The sequence below is a fragment of the Tenebrio molitor genome, chromosome 2 (assembly GCF_963966145.1).
Source record: "Tenebrio molitor chromosome 2, icTenMoli1.1, whole genome shotgun sequence".
Lineage (NCBI taxonomy): Eukaryota > Metazoa > Arthropoda > Insecta > Coleoptera > Tenebrionidae > Tenebrio > Tenebrio molitor.
In genome coordinates, this window is record NC_091047.1 from 25,443,451 (window position 1) to 25,468,016 (window position 24,566).

Consider the following 24,566-nt stretch of genomic DNA (forward strand, 5'->3'; position numbering starts at 1 on the left):
ACATCAAGACCAAATCGAACGACGAAGCCGATAAACCATTTGAACAAATCAACAACGATAATGGTAAACACCAGAAGGATTGTTAACACCAAGTAATTGTTTTTCGTCTGCAGAAACCCATTCTTCGTTAACTATAGGAACCACTCACACGGCCACTTTACCTTCACTTACCAACAAGTTAAGCAAATTAACTCTGGCTACTTTCGACGAAAATGGACACTGCATCGGGCAAATGGGTTCATGGTCGTTTAGTTATTAATTGAAACAATATTCTTAGAGTAGCTTTATTTTATTTAATGTAGCCGACAAGACGCTCCATTTGACATACCTTCTCACACTCGTGGATCTCATTTTGTATAGCTTTAATTTTTTGAAATATATTTTATTCATCCGTATGATTCTATCAAAGGCTTTAGAATTGCATCTATGTAGCGTAGAACAGCTTCGTATCTGCAATCAAAACGCACCTAGAAAAATCTGAAAGACTGGGTTAGACAGCTGACTTTGACGTAACGTCACAAGCGCCATCTACAATTTTTGCGTCATCACTTACCTTATAGGAGACAAATCTCTGTGTCGAGAGAGACGAATTTCGTAGCACTGCAGCAGAAAATTCAGATCGTTGACGTCTTGAAAATATTTTATTTCGTCTTCTTCCAGTATCGTGTCTTGATTGATGCTGTACCATTGTTGCTTTTCCTTCAGGTACTGAGTCCACTAAAACATAAATGAGTACTGGAGAGTACTTTTTGTACGAATCAAATTACGAATTCGAATTGTTTTTGTATGCAGATAGCTCTGTTGAGTAGCAACTGCTTAAACTCGTTGAGACACTCCTCCTTCAGTTTGAAGGCTTGACTAGGGGTGAGACTTTCAGGATTTTTTAACTTGTTCAAGTACGGAGCCAAGTACTCGACTCCCGCATCTTCAATTTCCTTCTCTTTGTGCTCTTGCTCTGCTTTTTCCTAAAGCACGACACTCAAATCCGAATAAATATCAAATCAAGATCACCTTTTCGAGCATCCCCTGTCGGTACTCCTCGTTTTGCTCCACGTTAAACAGCGACACCTCCAGTTTAGGGAACGCCATCTCGTGATCCCTCAACAGCAAAAACTCTGCAATCTTAACCCAACATCAATTTGTCTCTGTACCACTACTCTTACCTGATCTTCGATTTCGCGTATGCGCGCCAGCGACTTTTCCTCTTCTTCCAGCATCTTGTGGAAGAGCAAGAACAGCTCCAGCTGTCTGGGCGGCTTGGCCCCGATGTCCGCGATGTATCCTGACGTCAGTTCCGGTGTGAACATCATCCCCTCGCCCGTTTCGGCGATCGCGGGCTTCGTGAAGTTCCTCGTCGAGGCCGTGACCTTGCCTTCGCCGAAGTGGTACTGCAGGTGGATTTGTCTGTCGACGATGGCGAACTCTCTGGTGGCAATATCTTGGCGCGATGGTAGTTTCGCGTTCCGTTTGAACTTCTCCACGATTCTCTGAAACTGCGTTACCGCCAGGGATCAAACACGGAGGGGACGACTTACCAAGATCAGTTTTCGGTGACCTTCGGTGAATCCGGGGGGTGGGTGGCCTTTGCGCGCGTAAAACACTTCGCGGTAGTAAAACCTGAAATGATGGCTCTTCGGTTTATTCTCTTTTTATTGTTGCGGATTTACGAACAGGTCCTCGCGGTCGACGTAGTTCTCCACCATGTGTTCCGATTCGACCTCTATTTTTTCCAAGCCGTCGTGGCGAGCGCGGGGGTTGAACTTGATGATTCTTTTGCAGTTTCCGGTCTCTTTGGCGCAATAGCTGTGCTCTAAAAGAAATTCGAAATGGATTGAAGATTCACTCTTAATCAAATAAAAAACTGTCAAGTCGTCTAGGTGAATAAAACGTAAAAATAACATGAAAATAATAAATAAGGAGTTTAGGGTCGCGCTAAGGGGGTATGCGAGATGTACTCGGCACAGGGGCGGCGAAGGGCTGCCACTATTTTCGTTTAATACAAAAAAAAATACAGTTTTAATTATTAAATGCGGATCATACGGCACAAAAAATTATACACTGATAAGGAAAGTTACCTCGCTGTACGCGGAATTTTGATGCTTAGATGCATATTTAAAGAGTGAGATTACCCCCTGAAAACTGGAATTTTTTGATTTTTGCTTACATCTCAAGAACTAAAAGAAAGCGAAAAAGTTCTACTGGCAAAAATTTCCTTTTTTTTACATTCTACAAGACTATGTAGGTCAATGAGAAAATAAAAACAAATATGTAAATAGATGTAATATATCGGGTTTTTAATTTTCACCTCAGAGTAGGCGTTGAACTGTCGATTGTGAACGCACTATGCAGGTTACGGATCACGGATCAGCTGTTTAATCTTACATTTTTACACCAGTGATACGTTCACAATCGACTCTTCAACGCCTACCACGAGGTGAAATTTAAAAAAACACCCGATATTTTGATCTTCGCTCATGACCGGTAAACTCCATTTCAATTGAATTGGCATTAGGGGTGGCTGTGGAAATTCAAATTTCTGTTGGCAGCCATGTGTATACCCTGCTCGCAGTGTTTTTGTATTTCTTTATTTACAGTACTGCATGTTAGTAAATTATTGTCAATGTTAACAGTTAAAATAAACGAAAAAGTGAGGGAGCTGAGCGAGAACGTAAAAAATGCAACAGAAAAAAAAGAGATAGAGATAAGAGAGAAGATGGGGCGGTGGAAAAACGAGTGGTGGGATAAAGAATGCAGGGAAGGGAAGCAAGCAGCAAGAAAGAAACTCAGAAATTGGAAAAAAGAAAAAGCAACGAAGGAAGAGTACAAGAGAGCACGCAAGAGGTACAAATTAGTATGCAAAGAGAAGAAGGAAAAGAAACGGATGGAAGAAGAAATGAAGATGAAAGGTATAAAGACGGAAGAAGAGGTGTGGAGATACATAAATAGGGAAAGAAAGAAAAAAGGAGAAATAGTGAGTGATAGAATTACTATGGAGGAATGGAGAAAGTACTTCAGTGAGTTGTTGGGGGGTGAGGAAAACAGACAAGAAAAGGAAAAGAGACAACACAGAGTGGGAGAAATAGAAGAGATAACAAGAGAAGAATTAGAGCAACAACTAAGAAAACTGAAAAGGAAAAAGGCACCGGGGAGGGACGGTATACAGAACGAATCGTGGATGTATGGAACTGAAAGGGAAGTTGATAGGTTGTTAGAGATAATGAATGGAGTGTGGAAGGGAGAGGGCTTCCCCCAGGAGTGGAAGGAGGGGATAATATGCCCCATATATAAGAAAGGAGAAAAGGATACAGCCAGCAATTACAGGGGGATCACGCTCCTTAATACGGCATATAAGGTATACGCGATGATTGTGGAAGAAAGACTGATGAAGGAAATGAATGAGCGGGGTGCGTTACCAGACGGGCAGGCGGGATTTAGGAAAGGTAGAGTGACTATGGACAACGTATATATCTTGAATCATATAATAGGAAATGAGATAAAAAAGAGGGGTAGCAAGATATATGCATTTTTTGTAGACCTGAAGGCGGCTTTTGATAATGTGGAAAGAGACTTACTGTGGGAATACTTGAGAAAGAAAGGGATAAATGAGCATCTGGTAACAAAAATAGAAGAGATATATGAAGAAACGATAAGTAGAGTGAGAGTGGATGGAAGAGTGAGTGAATGTTTCAAGACGTATAAGGGAGTAAGACAAGGTTGTCCACTAAGCCCCAGCCTGTTTGCAGCGTTTATAGGAGATATAGAGGAGATGTTCAGGAAGGGGCAGGCAGGGGGGGTCGTGGTGGGCAAAGAAAAAGTGTGGTCTTTGGCATACGCGGATGATTTGGTGGTGCTAGCGAGAGAGGAGAAAGGTATGAAAGAAATGTTGGGAAATATGGAGAAATATATGAGGAGGAAAAAGTTGACGGTGAATGTAGAGAAATCCAAGATGATGGTGTTTAGAAAGGGGGGTGGTAGGAGAAAAATAAATGAGTGGAGATGGGAAAAGGATAAAATTGAAGAAGTGAAAGAATTTAAGTATTTAGGTTATGTGATGAATGAAAGAAACACAGCAGCAGCACATGTGAGAGAGTTAGTGAAAAAAGCGAATAAGATAATAGGAGCGGTATGGGGGATAGGAGAGAGAAAATTTGGACATGACTTTAGAAGGAGAATAATGATGTTTGATAGTCTGGTGAAAAGCGTGATGATGTATGGAGCGGAAATATGGGGATGGAGAGAGCAAGAAGGGTTGGAAGGGGTGCAAGGAAAATATTTGAAATGGGTGCTAGGAGTAGATAGAGAGACACCGGGCTATATAGTGATGGAGGAAACAAAAAGGGATGGAATAAGAATAGAAGCAGGAAAGAGAGCAATAAGATTTGAGGAGAGGTTGATAGAGAGAGGAGAGTGTAGAATTTTGCAAGAGTGTCTGAAAGAAAAAAGGAAAGAAATAGGAAAAGGGGTATGGAAAGAGAGGGAGGCATATTTCGAAAGAAATGGTTATGCAGGAGCGGAGATAGAAAGAATGCGAGAGGGAGGCAGAGCAATGACATATGAATTGGTGCAGAGAGACAGAGATGTGCAAGTGCAGGAAAGAAGAACGAGAATTAGGGAATCTAGGTACAATGGGAAGTATGAAAAAATAATAACGGAAGAACTACCAAAGTACCTAGGAAGAGAGAGTAGAAAGGAGAGAGTGATAATAGCAAGATTTAGGTGTGGAAATGAGGAGAGAGAGAATAAATATTGGAATGAGGATAGGATTAGAGTGTGCAGGATGTGTGGAGAAAAAAAGGAGACGATAGAACATATGTTGAATGAATGCGTAGAATTGAGAGAGAGAGAGGAAAGTAGAGAAGAAATGTTGAATGAGGACGGAAGAGGGATCGAATGGATGAAGAAGGTTGAGTGGAGAAGAGGGACAATATGTGGGGAGGGATAATTGTATTTGGAAAGCTGCTAATTTGTTATTGTTTTGAATTATTTAGTTAGTTAGTTTTAGTTATTATATTATATTTTATTGTATTTTATTGAGTTAGTGGGAAATGTCGAAAATCGGATAATTTATAAACCTGTATAGGTATTAAATATACATACAACAACAACAGTTAAAATCACATTTATTTAAATCGCGTTTAAATATGTATACTCAATTTACAAATTTGATTCTTAACCAAATTGATTAATATTAATTGTCTTGACCAAACAGACAGATGTAGTTACTTTTTGTGTAAAGTACCTTTCACATCTACAGCGCTGTTTACGCGGTCACGGCCTACTCTTATGCCAATTTCATTGAAAAAGATCATATCGTAATAATGACGTTTACGGCTGGATTGTTCGAGTTAAGCGAAACGTTTTCAAATCTTTTGTTTTCATAGCCGCTCTTGATCATACATTTTTTTTTTTGAAACATATCGTAGATAATGTAATGTAAACTGATATTGATTGATATGATATTAAGACCAACTTGGCGATCATTCGACAGGTTAAACGTTACTTAACTGTCAAAAATTACCTATCACAGCGTCTTCCCTCCCAGGTCCAAAATACTCGGTTATCATATCAGTCTGAACATCAAAGACAATTTTTTGAAGTCTATCTTGTCTGTGTTCGTAGAGATGTTCGACTCTCGTGCATATCGTACAATCAAAATCCTTGAACCTCGTTATCTTGGTGACCAAACCGTCGTACTGCACGTAGGAAGCATACTCCTCCACCAGCGTCCTCTTGTACCAAGTCGTGTTCATCCCATCGGGGTACTTCTGCTTGAGAACTGAAACAGCCAATTACAGCACAGAGTGTAAATCTTCCATTTGATCGTACCTACCCTTGTGCGGTATGTGTATCTTCATGCTCCACGAAATCGGCATGTCTAGATGTTTCTCTTCCATGATTTTTGCCAAAGCGATCTCATCGTCGTCCATGTTTAAGTTGAGTTTGGTTTCACGCCATTGCGTCGGTTCTCCAATCAGGAGATGTTCCCACTTCTCAACGTCGTGCAGGTTGTAATCGATTTTGCCGAGTCCCTCCTTGCAGTCTTGCATGTTTACCTGAAACAAAACAGGCATTTGACATTTCTGACGGTGCGAACTAATCTCGGACGCGACTTTAGTTCTCACCCAGTAGTTGAGATGGTTCCATACGCTCTCGATCCCGCTGTAGAAGGGACTGTCGATGGGGTGAGCAGTCCCGGTACTGGGCTCGACGAAAGTGACCTCGTCGAGGGGACGTCCTTCCGTTCTTATCAACACCCAAAAGTGGAATCGCATCCCTTCGAGGTCGTCCGGGGGCGGCTTTTCGTCTTCCTAAATCGACAAACAAATATTTTTTCATTTTGAAAAAGTGCAAACGGCACCCACCTCTTCTTTTTGCCTTTCGAGTTCGGCCTGTCGTTCCGCTTCGGCTTTGATTTTATCGGCTTCCTTCTGCTCCATCATCAATAAAAATTTACTTCTCAAATCCCTCGGGGGTTTAACGGTGTACTTCTTATTGTCTTGATCTTCGTCGTGTTCGTGTTCTTTTTCTTCGTCCGGCGGATAGGGTGAATCGACGCGGGTCATTATACGCAGGGTGACATCTCTGACGGCGTAGCCGAATACGACGTAAGCGTCGTACCCCAACCCTATCAGAAGGGAGCACAGGACGCAAGCTAATTCGTGTGGTTGGCCCGATCGTCGGATGAAAGTCGTGTGAGGAGAGTAGAAGCGATTTGGCTGGGAAATGAAATACAAGAAAATTTCAACGGGCGCAATAAGGTTCAGAATTACATCGGTATATGATCATTCGTCTGCATTCGTGCACGAAGTTTTTCCAAATAAAATTTGATAGGTTTGTACTTCGTCTAAAATTGTTACTAGAAGGTTTACCGATGAAGCAAACTGGAAATATACACTTCTATTAAAAAAAAAAAGCGTACACGTATTGAGGGCTACTGTAAATTGGATAATTAATTAATCGTTTCCAAGAAAACGTATTACTGACATTTTCTATGTCAAATGTGTGAAAATTGCCTTTTATAAATTTTTATCTTACAGGTAGAGTTTTTGAGCTACCTTAGACCATTGTTTTCGGTGACAGAAGTCAAATTTTAATCACAAGTGAGATAAAGTACTCACTAGTGAGTAAATTTGACAGCTGCCATTTAACTTGACATAAAGTACTCACAAGTGACTAAATTTGACAACTGTCATTTTACTTGAATGAAACTTCATTTCTTAGATTTTTTGTAATAGTTGCACCTGTAAGATAAAACGCCGTATATCACACGTGATCAAAATGCCATTATGAAACTCATGAGAAGTGTCCCACTCGTGCGCAAGCGCACTCGTCGGTCAAAATTCTCACTCTTTTATTGTAGTTTCAATTTGGTTGTAGGTCGTAAAATTTTATTGGATATTATGAGCGATTAACGGGCACAATGGTTGGGTTTGAAAAGGTTGAAAAGCGGCGCGTGCCGTTTTGCCGTACAATGCAAATATACCAAATGTACAATACAACCCTGCTTAAAATATTACCTGCTAGTGGTAAACTAGGATTTATAAGCCCCGCAAGATCTTTAACTTAAAGTACCATAAAATTTTACGACCTACAACCAAATTGAAACTACAGTATAATTATGCATTTCTACAGAGTCATTATAAATTATTGTAGTCCAAGTAGGCGTAAAAACTGAATGTAAAATTTATGGTTGCCGCTTCATATAAAAAAAAACATCAAAATGATGTAAATAAGCGAGTACACACCGTTCACAAACAGGAGTTAAATTGGGTGCAAAACAATTCAATATTGTAGTTTCAATTTGGTTGTAGGTCGTAAAATTTTATTGGATATTATGAGCGATTAACGGGCACAATGGTTGGGTTTGAAAAGGTTGAAAAGCGACGCGTGCCGTTTTGCCGTACAATGCAAATATACCAAATGTACAATACAACCCTGCTTAAAATATTACCTGCTAGTGGTAAACTAGGATTTATAAGCCCCGCAAGATCTTTAACTTAAAGTACCATAAAATGTTACGACCTACAACCAAATTGAAACTACAGTACTTTTAGAATTGGTTGCAAAACAACTCAATATTTTTGGATTCAATCGTTAATTAAAAAAAGATGAATAAAACTCTCATCACCGCGCTTTTCATCTAAAAATTGACAGTTCACATGTAAGCGGCGAAAATTTCATAACATGGGCATGGCCTGCTTCGACTACAATCATTTATAATATAATAACCCTGTATCACTTATAATATAATATATGTACTATTAAATTGTTAGATTGTTGAGAGCTGCCTTTTTCTATAAATTTATGAATAAAAGTTTGAGTTGAGCACATGATGTTTAGTTACAGGTTTCTAAGTAACAGCAATTAAAAGGTTTACATTATGAGAATTCTCTATTTTACTTTTTTAATGGATTCACGTACTACAGTTAATTTCAAAATTATCGAGTACACCTCAAAAATCAAGAAGTCGATTTATTACAGTTTTTTCCACAAGTAAAGATGCCTTTTTGAAATTTGAGTGTCATATTTTTTATATAGGTTAGGTAAGTTTGACAACATAAAATGTCGCTGATATTTTAGAACACCATAATAGTGTCTGTTTTATCCTCTGCATAGTGCTCTTCGCGACGTTATAATAGTGGGCTACCCTCCGGATCGACCACCTTTCTTCTAATTTGGAATGAATGAGCACCTTCGCTTTTTCGGTTAGATCAGGCATTTTGTTTGTCAAAATTGACATTGATCATTGACAAAAAATGTAAGTGCATTTCACAATGTAGAAAATTAGGTGTACTCAATAATTTTGAAATTAACTGTACGTACGAGTACTAAGCTGATGCAAAACATTTTTTGTCGATTTCATTTTCATTAACACTTTTTTATTAAAAAAAATATACCTAATTAATTAATTAGCTCTTTCAAATATCTTGAACCAATCAGAACAACTATTGTTAGACCATTTCTAAATAATTGATTATTTCCTTCAAAAATTTAATTCAACCATGTTGCTGTCAAATTTAAATTTCAGCCAATGACAAGCAAATGACAACGATTATTCATGCACTAGTGCATTTATCGAATATTACACTAGTGCATGAATATTTGCTGTGAAGTGCTTGTCATCGGCTGAAATTCAAATTTGACAGCGATCTAAATAGATTAAAGTCTTTGAATGAAAAAGATAAAACACTGAATTAATTGTTCTATATTTCAAATTTAATAAATTTCTTCCTATCGTTAACTTTTACTCTCATAATCTACCATTTTGTCGCTATTAATGTTACGTCAGATATCTGTTCAATAAACCAACAAAACATATCCGTTTGCAGTGTTGCAAATAGCTGAATAATTTTTTTTTATAAATTGTATTGCCAACTCAAACAGTCCTTCTTGATCACCCGATATTATACAGGGTTATTCTAAATGATTGTAGTCGAAGTAGGCGTGAAAACTCAATGTAAAATTTATGGTTGCCGCTCCACATAAAAAAAATCATCAAAATGATGTGTTAAATTGGGTGCAAAACAACTCAATATTTTTAAAATTGATTGTAGAACAACTCAATATTTCTGGATTCAATCGTTAATTTAACAAAAATAAATAAAAATCTCATCACCGCACTTTTCACCTACAAAATGACAGTGACAGCGACATAACTGACAGTTCACATGAAAGCGGCAAAAACGTAATAACATGGGCATGGCCTACTTCGACTACAAGCATTTAGAATAACCCTGTATTAGTGACAATATAATTCATGTATCACGTGATCATGAATGATCCAATGAAAACGCGTAAAAGTCCTTAGTTGCATGGCTATCACAGCGATTATAAAAAACAAAAAAAAAATATTTTCTTATTTACTTTCGTCGTTACGATTTTTGATTGAAATAAATTTGTCAATTTGACAAATAAATGAATAATTTTGTATTTCATTCATTATATTGTCTCATCGAATATAACACGTGGTATGATTAATCATCGATGATATTAAATTCGTGAAATTGAAGCAGGACATTTCACTCGTCCTTCGGACTCGTGAAATCTCCAGCACAATTTCACTCATAATTTCATCGATAATAATCATACCACTTGTTATATTATAGCTGATAATTTAATTCATGTATAAAAAATCCCATAAGCCGCGATGCATTTGTCACTTGGACATCGGATAAAGTTAGCCCTAACTTTGCATCTGGATAAAATGTGCTTAAACTTCCATGGCAAACTTTTTCGAACCTGATTATTGTTTGTTGTTATGATAACGAACCAACAATCTTAAACATTGACACAGCTTGTAATAAATTGAAGTGCAAAATGGCTAATTCAATTTTTCATAATTACCTACCTATTAATATTCATTAAATTATCTCATCGAATTACGCTCGAGATTTTTTTCGTCCAGGATAAAATTTCATTTTTTAAACTCTAATTTGGTTTCTTTTTGGTAAATTGACTCCACAAACCACCAGATAAAAAAATTCAATTTTATCCGGACAAAAAAAAACCTCTCGTGTAATTACAGTCGAAAAAATGGTTTTAGTGAAGATCATCTGATCAAAAAATCAAACGAAATTAAAAACTAAATTTTAAAAATCCCGGCGCATCCACCATTTTTGACAATTATATCAAAACTTTATGTTCCTGACATAGTAAAAGAAAAAAAGCAAAGAACTAAAACTTCAAATCAATTTTATGTCTCAGTATTGTCATCACCTGAAAGACTACTTCATTGGAAACAATCTTCTGTTTGTGTTGGTGTCATATCATACGGAATGTATGAGTAAGACAAAAATATTAACATCGTACTTGTGTCATTACATTTCTCTTGTATTACAAATTCACTTTCTGAGACGACGAAACATTTCAAAAATTATACGATATCACGGTCACAAAATATTTGGAACATTAACAATATGACACACAAATAAGACAAACATAAACAAATAAATCTGGGACAACTTCTTTTTTGGCTTTTAAAAGTGACTTCGAGCAGTTAATTAACATTTTATTAAAAAAATATTTTTTGTTCGACACTGTCAGAATTTGAGAATTTTCACCTGTGTGAACGGATTTTGAAAAATGTCACAACTTGTCAAAACGAAACGTCAAGCTAATTTTAAAGATTTTAAGCGATTTGGAGCCTTTAAGGGACTCGTCGAACAAAAAAATTGTAAATTGGGCCTTTTTTGGCACACAAACTCGTTAAATAAACTACTATTGGCTAAAATTAACAATTCAATGGTCGTTAGTTTATACGGTCAACAATTACTTAGATAAGAAGCGGCTATGACTTTGACAGTGTCAGATTTTTCGTATCTTTGCTAACTCAGGCAATAAACGTCAAACAACTGTCATTATTAATCAAATTTTAACGCGCAAAAATGGTTTTTACTTTAAATCTTACTTTCGAAATGGTGTTTTCAATAACTAAGAATGGACAGACAGGGCTGTTGTCTGTTTGGCCGAGTTTCGGCAAACATTTCCAAATTTAGATTGAAGCAGGTATATGCAACCAGAAATAGTTCCGTGCACTCCAGACATCTGTCGACATACGGCCAAAATGTCAAAGCCTTGTTTGATCTAAATAATTGTTGATCGCACGGTAAAACAGTTATATCGCGCGTTCAAATGAAATCCTGGGCTGAGTAGGCGTTGGAAAAATTAAACCGTTTAGAACAGTGTAAAGTTTGAATTTCCCGCCGTTTGACACGAATGACATTTGTTTATGTTTAATCGGTACATAATTGAACATGTTTGTTTTCAGTAAAGGGTGCCCTTAGATATTTGCTTCGAGAATAGGAATGGTTAAGTTATTCTATTTTTAATGTAAAACATTGCAAAGAAAGAAAAAAAGAAAGAGTTTTTGGCTCTAAATTTTAGGTTAGCTGTCAACATATTCCAATTAATCTACGCTTTAAAAAAGCACAACAATTGACGGTTTCCAACGCCTTCCCTGCCCAGGATTTCATTTGAACGCGCGATAGTTTATAAATAATATTGTCCTAGGTTTATTTGAACATGACTGTATATCATTGTATACAGGGTGATTCTGAAATAAGTTTGGAAACAAAATGTGGAGTATCCTTGACTCAACATAATTCTGCGTAAATGACTTTTGGAGGTTAAATCAAAAGGAAGGAAATTACCCTATATCCTTGTATTTTCGACGCCTATGAATAGGGGAAATTTGTTCGAATTTGTTCACTTCATTAGCAACCATTGTTACATCAACCCCACAATAAAGGCGTAGGTATGTTTCTATGGAAATGATCGAGAGGAGTAAGGTTACGTTTGTGACTGACGGGCACCTTTGATTATTATTGTTGCTAAACTACCAAGATAATCAGGTAATCACCTTTAACTCAGCAGCGTACTGTAGCAATTTTGACCAAATTTTCAATCATTTGTATCTCGAAAACGAAAAAACTTTTATAAGAATTTTTTTTTGTTTATGACTTTTTTTCATCATCACCAATTACCGGTTTTTTTTCCAAACTTGAATCACCTTGTATGTAATATGTAACATAAATAGTTTTCGTGTAACAGTTTAAATTTTCTCGAGTAATAAATAGATTTCAAATAGGTGATCAAAAATTTGTAGAAGTTATATTCTCCTTTTTCTTCATGGACAAGATTCTAATATTAAGATTGGAATAAAAATAACATTTTGTTACTTAGAACATTTTCTAAGCTTTAAAAAAAAATGTGGGATAATAATTAAGTAGTTTGTTTAAAAGTGTTGACTATAAAAAATGTACAAAGAAAAACATTTGAGTTTGCAATCGTTAACATTACGTTCTCTACTATCATTTTATACATATAAATTTCCGATAAACTCTTCTTTACAATTATTATACACAAAATCCAGACTAAATTTAAAATACAAATTGGAGGAAATTATTTCCTTAAAGTTTATTGTGCCGTAACCTTACCTTAAAACACGGATTGGACACTAAATTGCAAACGTAAATGCAACAGAGGTAAGAGTAATAAAAGAGCGTTCTCCTCTCATTGTGCTCAAGAAAAGAGAAAATGCGCATTAATACAAAGCGAATCTGGCGAGAAAAAGTTGAGGAAACGGGCACCTTAAACAATGCTTATTTGTCCCTTGCCAAGTTATTTGATTTGTTGCGCACTGAACAAGCCACTTTTTCAGCGTTTACACATTTGTCACTTCTTACACAAATAAGAATACACATTGTTTAATGTGTACATAATAAAAAGATCCGAAATAAAAGTTCTTCAAAAGAATCTTCTTGATTTTATTTGGTGGAAAGTACGTTTAATGGGTTCTCTAAAGTCGATCTTTTCAAAATTAAAATAGTTATTTTTATATTAAGTGCGCGAAGAGAGTGTTTTTTGTGCATGAAAAGGTCTTTTACGCCGAGACGAAGATCGAGGCAGTATAAGCCTTTGAATGCACAAAAACATCTTCGCGCACGAAATATAAACAATATTTTTTCTATAATTGATTCAAAAAATTGAAATCAAAAATTCAAATTTTTGAAGGAACTCTGAAGTTTCAATGCAGTGACCATGTTGCTAGGTAACTAATAAAAAACAGTGCGTGAAATGAAAAACAGAAATAGTCGTATGCGTGAAATTGCATTTCACACACTGTTTTGTATGGTTTCTATGGTTTCGATCTTACTAACAATGCAAAAAAAAAATACACGTCAGAAAATGACCCACTTCAGGCACAGATAACTATGCGTGAATTTCAATTTTTTGAACCAATTATAGAAAAAAATGTTTTTTCTCCTCTGGTTATATGAGGAACTCGAATAGTACATAGTATAAATTAATTTTTTGTTTTATGTTTAGGTGGAATTGGTAGCATGACAAATTTGGTGTGTATATATCTTCAGAATATACAGGGTGGTCCCGATATAACCTGCCAGAAGAAATCCAGTAATAGGTGACGATGAGTAGAACTCATACACAAAAAATGTTTCTAATCCTTTTCGCAGATGTCAGTCAGTCAGGGACAAAACTAGTATCGTGTGGGATGCAGGGTTGCCCCGTTGTTGCAACTGAGAGCTCACTTCTTCTGGCGTGAGCACCAAAGGAGACCATCCACACGCTAACTTGCACGTCAGGCGTGTAGTCGATTACATATGGCATAATTTTTTTTAAATTTATATATTTTGTCAAAACATTAATAAAGTTGTACACACAAGACCGACAGTGAAAAGTTTTATAGTTTAAAAAGATCCTTGCAAAGGATAATAGTTTGTACAACTCGTTATGAAAGTCATACTTTTTTTCACGAATTTGCAGATTGATTAACGAGGGCGTAGCCCGAGTTAATCAAACAAATAAGTGAAAAAAGAGACTTCCATAACGTGTTGTACACACTATTTTTTTGCATATCGATCTAAGTTGAGAAATTTGGTCTAAAAGGATTTATCAAAAATTACAAAAAAAAATGGTATGCTTTGACAATCATCTCCAAGGAGATGGAATAAAATGATGCAAAAAAGTACTACTTTCACTACGGTTTTTCGTGTAAAAAAGTGCTACTTTCACTACGATTTTGCGTGTAAAAAAGTGCCACTTTCATTACGATATGCAAAAAATATCTAGAAAACTGGAATTATGAATGGAACGAAAATGGATTTTAGGTTTTTAAATTCTAGTTCCAAAACATAACACAGTGAAAAATACTAAACGCACTATATTAATTGTTTCCAGTTGTTCACTTCATTGGTAGCCCTGCAAAACAATTCCCGCCACTTGTAAAGGTACGCCCACGTTGTTTACTTGATGGATCGACCGCTGTTTATCTTAACAAATTTTCGGTACAATTGTTTTTAATAATTATAAACTGTTGTTGAAATTATCGATTCTTCTAAGATGAATGATATGATGACGATTTACTTTTTATCGCGTAACTAAGTGTGGTCACGTGTCTCCGTCTGTAAAAAACGTAAAATCTATTGGTGAACGAATTTTATCCACGCTGGGTTCAATTAGCATGCTCGGTTGTTGGTCAACAGATATATTGATAAAGGAGATAAAGACGTGAAAGTCTCTTGACTGACAAGTTTTATGTTTCTAAATGGCCATCGACGAATCGTACTTCTTGTGTTTACTTTATATTTTTGTATTGTATTACAATAGCTTTTAAATTGTCATTTACAGATTAGGCTCTTATTTGGCTTAAATAATTGGCCAAACCTGTTGTCTTTACGTTTCATTTAATATCAAATAATAGTCCAACTTGAAAGAAGAAAATTGCTTATTTATCTTTCTACTACGGGACACAAAATAACACAGACGGACTAAAATATTTTCCAAAACATGCAGCGGATGTTCCGTTGATCTGTTGTGACTTCCGAACTTCATTACTTGATTTCAGTGTTGTCTGAAATTCGTAATGTCAAAAATGAACAAACTCCGAGGTTGAATGTCGTGTAAAGATTGAGCGTATAATGAAATAAATGATAATATAAAAAATACATGTTTCAAACGAATTATCATTATTATTATTATTATTTTTTCTTATTATCATTATTTGATTGAGATATCTGAAATGATAAATAAATCCTGCTTCAATACTATGTCCTTATCTATTATAAAATAATCACAATATAAAATTAGAAGTTGTTCTGGCTGCAACCAGTAATACAGGTCAGTTTATAGGGTGTAATACACGTATAGTCGCCCGATTTTCCAAATGGTGAGTATCCCACTTATTGATAATTAGCTGCTTAATTATCTTTTCTAATTATTCTCTCTGAATTTTCATTTTCACAGTCCTACTTGATTTGAAAATTTTGTAAAATTATTAGACATAAGTAGGTATACCTACAGATGCATGCACAAATTATCTGCTGTGATAGTGATTAACACGAAGAAACTGGTTAACTTGAAATTGTTTCGAATATAATAATTAATATACGCATTTTTTATGATTATTCGTACGATAAGTGGATCATTCCGACCTACATTTAGCTTACTACGAGTGGGTACTACTCTTCCACAAGTACTGACGTATTTTACCTGTTGATACTGAATAAATCCTAGTAGAGTAATGTTCTTTATGAGAGAACAGCAACTTTAAACAGAAGAAATATACCGTCAATAATTCACGGTCGAGGTAGTTTATTTCGGTCACGCAGCGAGCCAGCTTCACCTTGTCATTAGCGCGCCGCCGAAGCAAGCACAGACATGACTTTGTCAGATCGTAGGATAGCGAAGAGAGAAAGTATCGATAGGAGCCGTTAAAATTTTCGCCGTCGGAAATTTTCGTTCCGCATCAACCTACGTGCACCGATACTTTATTTCCATCCCAACATGGCCGCCCTCGACCGCCCACTCCTCGAACCACGAACCCGGTCCTGCGAAATTTCCGCTTTACCGACCACCGTCAAAGTTTCCCGAATTCGTAAATAACCGTCCGGCATTTCGTCGTGTTTTTTTCGCTCCCCCGAAACCGGCCCCGGCCCCGGCCCGGCTTCCGCATGTATTATTTAGGCCCTCGCCGTCCTCCGTAGGTACGAACAAAGGGCACTCGAGCGGACGCCGGACGGCTAATTCCCGCTAATGGGTCTCGCAGAGCGAGGCCGGGAGGACCATGATTTAGGGGATGACGCCCGGTTCCTGGAATCGCGGGTTCAATAGCCCGCGACTGACCCGGCCGCCGCGCCCTCCCGTCCCCCGGGGCTGCCGCCTCCGCCACCGCCCCCGGCATGCATAAGCTATCGGCGGCGGCGGTGGCACGCCAGGCCGTCGTCTTCCACTGCATTGCCGATTCGAGATTAGGATATCGCCAGCGCCGTGCGGACCACCCCCCCGCGTGCCCCCGCGACCCCCGCTGCGGAGCAGATGGCTCTTTAGATTTGGAGCGCTGATGACGGTGCGCTCGCTACCCCGGCCGTGGGGGTTTTTACAGCCGCGCCACGCCGTTGATTGTGTCACGGTGGAAGATTTTCCCTTCGCCTCGACAAGGGCAAAAAACGACCATTGTTCGCGGAAAACCGTTACTTTCACGTCGACGACAAGAATTCGAACCATCCGCACAGAACTTTAATTAAACACCGCACTTAACGGGCCCTTATCACCATATTTACATGCACTCCCAAAGATGGTTATTAAGATCTGGCCCCGGGGGCGGACGAGATCGCCGCCGCGTCGCGCTCTTCCGGCCCCGCCACGAAAGCCATCTCTCCCTTCGACTTCAAAAACTGCCCTAATAAACGTTCACGGGTCAGTAAAAGCGGAAAAACTGCTGCAAATCTCCGGCAACATTCGTGAAATTACAACAACATTCTCCACGTCGAATCTGTAAACAATCGCAGTGAAATCAGTTCACACGCGATTTTTTTAATTCCCGTGAAATTTGTTTTATAGCGATACGAGGAGGGATCACCCCATAAATCATTTATTTTCAGAGTCAACAGGGTGGAAAGTCCAGAAAGTACAAAAATAATCGCTCCACTATATGAAGATGCAAGAAAAGGATTGCCTTACAAATTCCACTCAATTAATTATATTTAGTTTCTAGAGTCAACCGGACAAAAAAGCATAACACTAAAAACGTCTTTGTTGAATTGAATTTCGAAAAAGTAGGTGTTAATTAAATCAATCCTTCCTTTACAACAGAATTAAATAACACCGAATCATGACAGATTTGTGGCTGTTCCATGTGTAAACAATCAATTTTTTTTTATTTCCATGAAATTAGTTTTATGGGGTTATAAGGAAGGGCTCATCCTATAAATCATTTGTTTTCAAAGTCAGCAGGGTGATAAAGCTGGAAACCATAAAAATATTAGGTAAATTTTACAGTAAATTAAATTAAATCATACTTAATTACTAAATTTGAGTTTAATTAAAACATAAAAAATAGCAAAACTGTTATACAAAATATGAAGATGAATAAGATAAAATGTCCCTTCACAATTCTTCTTGAACCCTTTGTTCACAACATGTGTACTTAATTAATTAGCAGTGCTAACATTTCCTAAAGTTTGAGCAGATTGTCACAAAACTAGTTACCAAATGTACAAACAATCATTAACGCAGAATTCTTGAAACTCTAATATACTCGTAGTTAATTAGAACACGAAGATACCGTCTTAAATAATGTCTTTCGCGAACTGAATTTAGGAAAAGAATTAAAAAAAAATGTTTCCAGTTGATCCACATTTTCACATATCAATTCGCACTTATACATATTATACCGAGCGATCCAAAAGTCTTTCTATCAAGTGAGCCATGACATTATTATAACTACACCATAAAATTAAAAAAAATGTGAAATTAAAAATGTCAAAGGATACGGACAGGCTAATAAAACATATTTTTAATTTTCATTTAAATATGCGCCAAATATGCTGCAGCCCAACGGGATTCGTTTCCACTGTCATGGCCCACTTGATAGAAAGACTTTTGGATCGCACGGTACTTATACTTTTGAATTAACCAACATTGAACAAAATGTCAAATTAACAAATCAATGATATAAATAGTAGATCGAATGTCGCAGGATTATATTTTCGTGAAAGTCCTTTTACAAATTTGTATTACAGCTATCAAATATGTAAAGAACAAATAACTGTACTCTAGTCTCTAAAAATAAATCAACTATGTATTTTATTTACATAATAATGTATCATTATTAAATTTAGTAAACACCATTCCGATAGATTTTACGTTCTTTGACAGACATAGAGACACGTGACCACACTTAGCAACGCGGATACTACGCCCTAAAAAGTAGAGCAGCGAGTAAAAATTCTTCTTATTGTTAGAAGAATCGATAATTTCAACAACAGTTTATAACAATTGAAAACACTTGTACCGAAAATCCGTTCAGATAAACAGCTGTCAATTCACTAGGTAAACAACGCGCGCGTAGGATTACAAGTGGCGCGAATTATTCCACCAATGATATGTACTGAACAACTTCAAACCATTAACGTGGCATGTTTGGTATTTTTCACTGCGTTATATTTTGGAACTAGAATGAACCGAATTGCATATTTTTTTAAAACAATAATATAAAACTGAGAAATAATTTTCCTTAATTAAGTTAGAATTTAACACATAATGGAATAGGTAATTTTTCCCTTAAATATGTGAATATAAAAAAATAATTTATAAAAACTTATGTTTGTTTATTTATCAAATTAATTAATATCCTTGTTTAATTAATTTAACATGAGAAATTACTTCATTCAGTATTTTATACATCTACAATATCCTGTAAGAACCGAAATCTTGATATTTTTTTTAGTGCCGTATCATTTTAATCCTTCTAAATATCAGAAACAATTCTTACAACTGTTATATTAACTTGTCCTAATTTGGGGTAAATTTATTACCACTTTAAAATAATACCCTTGATATACAGTGTGAACATAAAGTTTGGAACAAAATTCATAGTAGCGTTATGCGATGTTTTTAAGAAAATCGCTCGGACAGGTCGATTTTATTTTGAAAAATGCCATCCTGTGACGTACAACTTGTTTAAATAACGTCATTGGTTTTTGCGCAATGGCGTTATCACCAATTTTTTTAAATGGCAATCCCCATATTTTTCATCTCTTTCTGATAGACCTTCCTACTACCTAAACGATGAATGAAAAAAATTAGTACCTTACATAATAATTTTTTTTGAGAAAATTGCAAATTTTTAATGTAAAAATTTTAGTTGACCTCGAACAAATACAAACAACCATCTAAGGTTAACAATAAAGTTTAACGCAAATGTTGAAATTATTCCCTGCCCACCATTTGGCACTTACCGACACTTTATACACTGCGCTCAATAATGTCAGGGCTTTTCGTTCCATTTTAGAGCGAATTCGCTGCAGTAAATCTTCTAAATTGTTTGGTCGATTAAAATAAACCTTCTACATATTTTAAATAAACCCATACACAAAACAAAATTACATTAAAAATTAAATTATATTTTTGAAATAAAAATTGCCATTTTCTCAAAAAAATTGTTATGTAAGGTACCAATTTTTTTCATTCGTCGTTTAGGTAGTACAAGGGTCTATCAAAAAGGGAAGAAAAAAGTGGAGGTTGTCATTTAAAAAAATTGATGGTGACGTCATTGCGCAAAAACTGATGACGTCACTGAAACAAATTACACCTCACAGCATTTTTCCAAGTAAAATCGACCTGTCCGAGCAATTTTCTTAAAAACATCGCATAACGTTATTATGAATTTTGTTCCCAACTTTATGTTCACACTGTATATCTCCAACAAATGAACTTCTCTGTCTGGAAAATGCGAACATTTCCTCGTTCCTGACCATCATCCACGTAAACTCGATAACAACGAAACTTTAAACAAGATAGTGGACGTAAATTTACTAGTGCCGACAATTTTTATTTTAAATGCGGAAAAATAAATTCGAATCTGATAGGGGCGAAGTTGGTGCCAAAGTGTCAGCAAAAAGGATTTCATGCGGAGGGTGGTTTCCACTTATTACATGCAACGCGTGCGACCTATTGTTCATTTCGAATATTTGGGGTGAGTTCACCACCCATTTCTAAACATACTTATTTGAGCTAATTTTTTTATCGGGGAACTCGACACATTTCACCCTTATCGATTATCATCACTTGGCCATTTTCATAATTACCAATCCACTATGACCTTATCGAATTACAAAATCTTGACCGAATGTAATCAAATGCACTGTCCCACAGTGAACAAGTTTAATGAAATTGCATTATTAAATAATTGACAATAATTAATTGCGTCAATTAAACAAGAAAAAACAGCTGTAGCGGCGCGAGTAAAATAAAAATTCTCGTCTTCACCCCCGACGAGAAAGTAACATTTTCTGTACATCGTTTAAATTAACTGACCAAAAAAGACCTGAGTTTTCTTTTTCTCTTCGCAGGTGCAACAAGTCGAGAAATGTGCTGGCTTCCCCGAACAGAACCGTGCTCAACAAGATCGCGCTCCTTCTCACGCTGCCACCTCATAAAAGAATTTCCTCCTCATCCGAGGACGTCGCAGCACTTCAATGCAAAGATAATAGAAAACCGATGGGCGTGTTGCGTCTTGAGCGACGCATTTAATTCCGATTATTTCGTTGTAACGTAACTAGTGCCACTTAGGACGGACGTTAATGTAATTGTCTCTAAAATGGCATTATGTGATAAAATCTGCGAGGCAATGCCGTGCGGAGCGAGTTTTGCAGCTCTTTACAGTTTTCCGATTGCCTCGAGTTATTTTATTTTACCCACCTGTTACTCGCAACAGTTTGTCGGACGTAATAAAAGTAATAAAACAAACAGGGGTGCACAATTCTTTAGAAATTCTGTCCCCATATCTGATTTTTATAGACACTTGTTGCGTTTAGCGCTGGCTTAATACAATTTTAAAGTGTTATTCTAAAAGAGGGTGACTCGGTAAAGTTGATTTAAATATTCATGCAAATGGGGTCGGCCAATTTTAGTGTTTTACAGCGGACTTAATTATTTAATGTTTGATAGGGAAATATTCATGTAAATAAGGGAACTACTTAACCAAACAGGACAAGCCGCAGGACAATATTTGTCTCCCTTAATTGATACGGCAAAAATTTCGGCTCCGTTGTTGCTTTAACGATCCGCCAGAGGAGATTCTGATTTTTATTAATTTTATTAGGACCTGATTTATCTACTAATCACCCTCGAATCCCCTCCGTCTTGTTTTTCTCTCCATTTAGCTTGTTTTCAACTTCTCTCCCTAACCCATATCGTTAAAGCCGTGAGCTTTAAGATTTATTCGCGAGGCGTTTTATCTCTTATTAAATCACAATAAAACAGAATTCGCGATGATGTAGAATTCTGCGGAACCAGAAACACCTAGCGAATTTCTCGCATAAAAGAAAACAAAGATAAACGTTTATTTTATACTTCGTTCTTCAAATCCGAAGTTACAAAACAACGCGAACTTTCACATATTTTTTTGTTGTGGGAAAAACTCTTTTTATTTTTTGTTTTCGGCGTTCTGCGGCTGTTGTAAAAGCTTGCATATCATGTTTCTGTGGCCGAGTGAACTTACAAAATCAACGGTCTGTATAAAATTAATTGTATGACGGTGTAATCAGAAATGCGGATCTGGACAGAACAACTCCTCTAATAGGATGTGCAAAATTTGAACACATTGTACTTTATGATAATTTCTTCCAAAAAATAAGAGTCACGGTTAATTAGAATTGATATTAAAAAACCGCTGATTAGCTTTAATTTAAGGTAACAAGATAAAAAGGAAGAAAAGCAAATTGGGACATGGTTGGAAACATTTAAATAAAATACTGGTATGGAGAACCGTACAGAACGTTTACATTTCAACATACATATTTGTATTTTTGCGGAATTTATCGTGAACGAAAGATAATTGCATTAAATTTTGTGCATTTCCAAAACCACTGATCCGATTGGGGCCAAAATCAATAGCCCTGGAGTCGCTATTGTTATAAACATTTTGCAAAATAAAATTCAAATCGATGAATTTTTGCAATAGTGATAGCAATCAGCGGAAGAAAATTCCATAGATATAGTCTATTCACGATGAATGTGGATAAGGGGTGGTTGTGATTTATTTTTATCATGTTGTGACGAAAATTTATTAAAATCAGCATATTAAATAGAGTTGGCTCCATCCTAGTTCTTAGAGGCGTTTGTCGATTGTTAATTGGCTGCACTGATTTCAATGGTTTCCCAATATTTTGGATCCACAATTTTCTGCGTGATGCATCTTTTGGGAACCGAAACATTTTTATACCAGTTTCTGATCTGGCAGAACAATAGGTGCCGTGCAACCAGCCATTTCGATAATTTTTGCTGCTTTGATTTTAGCGCTTGACCGGACTGACAGATATTTGACGTTTGATAGTAAACAGTACTTATGACAGTTGATGCTGCCAACACAAAATCTAATTCCCAAAAACTCCCCTAGGAACCAGGATCGAGCCTACTTTCTCTTATAAAATACATACAGGGTGAGTCTGGAGGAACGGCCGAAACTTCATGAGTGTGATCCATAGTGAGTGATCCATAGCTCTTTGAGTCTGTTATTCTAATACGGGGTCATTATAAATGATTGTCTCATCGCAGTAGGCGTTGGTGACGTAGTTGAATGTGCCGCAAGCTTTATAACATGGGTGATACCAGTATTGCCGATAGGTAGAGCAGCTGGCGGTAGTGTAAATTTGTCTACTAGTTTGTCTAACGTTGCGAAGCTAGCGGCACATTCCAAATTTGTGTGGGTTTTCAACGCCAACTGCGATGGGACAATCATTTATAATGACCCTGTATTTAAACAAACTATCTCAATCTTTGAAATACTTGCGCGGTAGAAGAGATATTTTAACGGTTTTCTGTTTGAATCCACTTATGTCTAAAACTAACGGGGCGATTTCCTTCAGACAAAATTTGTTAGAAATGTAAAATCCCTGGTTGTGTTCTGCACTTTATTTCATCACGATATGATATCAGGGATCTGCCCAGTAACGATAAATTCATTCAAGTAAATGCGACGTAATGAGCTCGCTTCGCTTATGTCGGATTTTAGAAGTAAATTTTTAATTTGTTTAATGTCTCAAAAAAAGAATGCTATAAACCGAAAAATGTCTAATGAAAGTCACGAAAAAGGAAAATATTCTAAAAATGTAAATGTACGTTGTAATAAATTACTATTAAATTTCTACCATTCTGAAAATAGAATACTCAAAAACCGGTGGTCACAAAAAAAAAATATATAACTTTTATCAGTCGATTTGATATGGACAGATTAATGTTTGCACAACATATATTTTGTGTGTATTATCAATTAGAAATAATTTTCGTGACGTCATCTGAAAAGCTTTCGTGGAGTTTACTTTAAAAACAGTTCTTAAAAGCAATCGCCGATAAATAGGGGAAAGTGTGGAATTCCACAGTTAACGAAATGGGTTTACGATTCGTCAGCAACTTCTTGTGTCGACTTGTAAAATCATAAATCCGAGTTAAAAGTAGTACCCAGAGTATTTCTAGTTAATTCTTAGCGGTAATTTAGTTAACGGTCAGATTATAGTTTACAGGGGGTAGTTTTTGAGGGATGGTAAACGGGCACCGTCGAATCAATAATCGATGGGAATCGATATCGGCCTCGATGCGAGCCCGTGCTTTGACAGCGGAGAGGCGAGCCGGTGCTATGCAGGCCGACACTCAGCGTTTCCGGCATGTAATTTGCGAGGTCGCCGCGGAGTCGATGGACGGGCGGAGGAAGAGCGAGCAGGCCCAGCAAATGTGCCGTCATTTCGGACGGAACTGATTTATATCGTTAGAAAACGGTCGAGGGGTCCGCTACCCGTTTCCAATAGGCAGAGAGGACGTCCAGCCGCGTTCTTCGACATCGCTAAGCAAGCACATGACCGTGTGACGCCATCAATCCTCTTCCTTGAGGCCGTCGGATCGCACCACCACCACCGCACGCCACTCACCGGCCTTAGCCGTCGCCGTCACGCCACATTCCCATTTCAGCTCGCCCTCTACGGCAAACACCAACCCCCGTTCCGCCGACCATCCCCGCGAAAACCCATTATTGACCACCTACCTACTTACGC

General features: G+C 37.0%; 1 protein-coding gene across 1 annotated transcript in view; it reads right to left on the reverse strand.

The window, feature by feature from the left end:
- Window positions 1-311: 311 nt before the first annotated feature.
- Window positions 312-24,566, reverse strand: part of lobo (lost boys) — a 144,948-nt gene continuing 120,693 nt past the window's right edge. The window contains exons 3-13 of the mRNA XM_069039684.1: window positions 6,363-6,716; window positions 6,123-6,308; window positions 5,831-6,053; window positions 5,519-5,776; window positions 1,672-1,810; window positions 1,536-1,617; window positions 1,164-1,487; window positions 1,012-1,122; window positions 768-965; window positions 554-717; window positions 312-450 (exon numbers count right to left, since the gene is read on the reverse strand). Coding sequence (XP_068895785.1) covers window positions 387-450; window positions 554-717; window positions 768-965; window positions 1,012-1,122; window positions 1,164-1,487; window positions 1,536-1,617; window positions 1,672-1,810; window positions 5,519-5,776; window positions 5,831-6,053; window positions 6,123-6,308; window positions 6,363-6,716 — 2,103 coding nt within the window. The 3' untranslated portion in view covers window positions 312-386. The remainder of the gene's footprint in view (window positions 451-553; window positions 718-767; window positions 966-1,011; window positions 1,123-1,163; window positions 1,488-1,535; window positions 1,618-1,671; window positions 1,811-5,518; window positions 5,777-5,830; window positions 6,054-6,122; window positions 6,309-6,362; window positions 6,717-24,566) is intronic.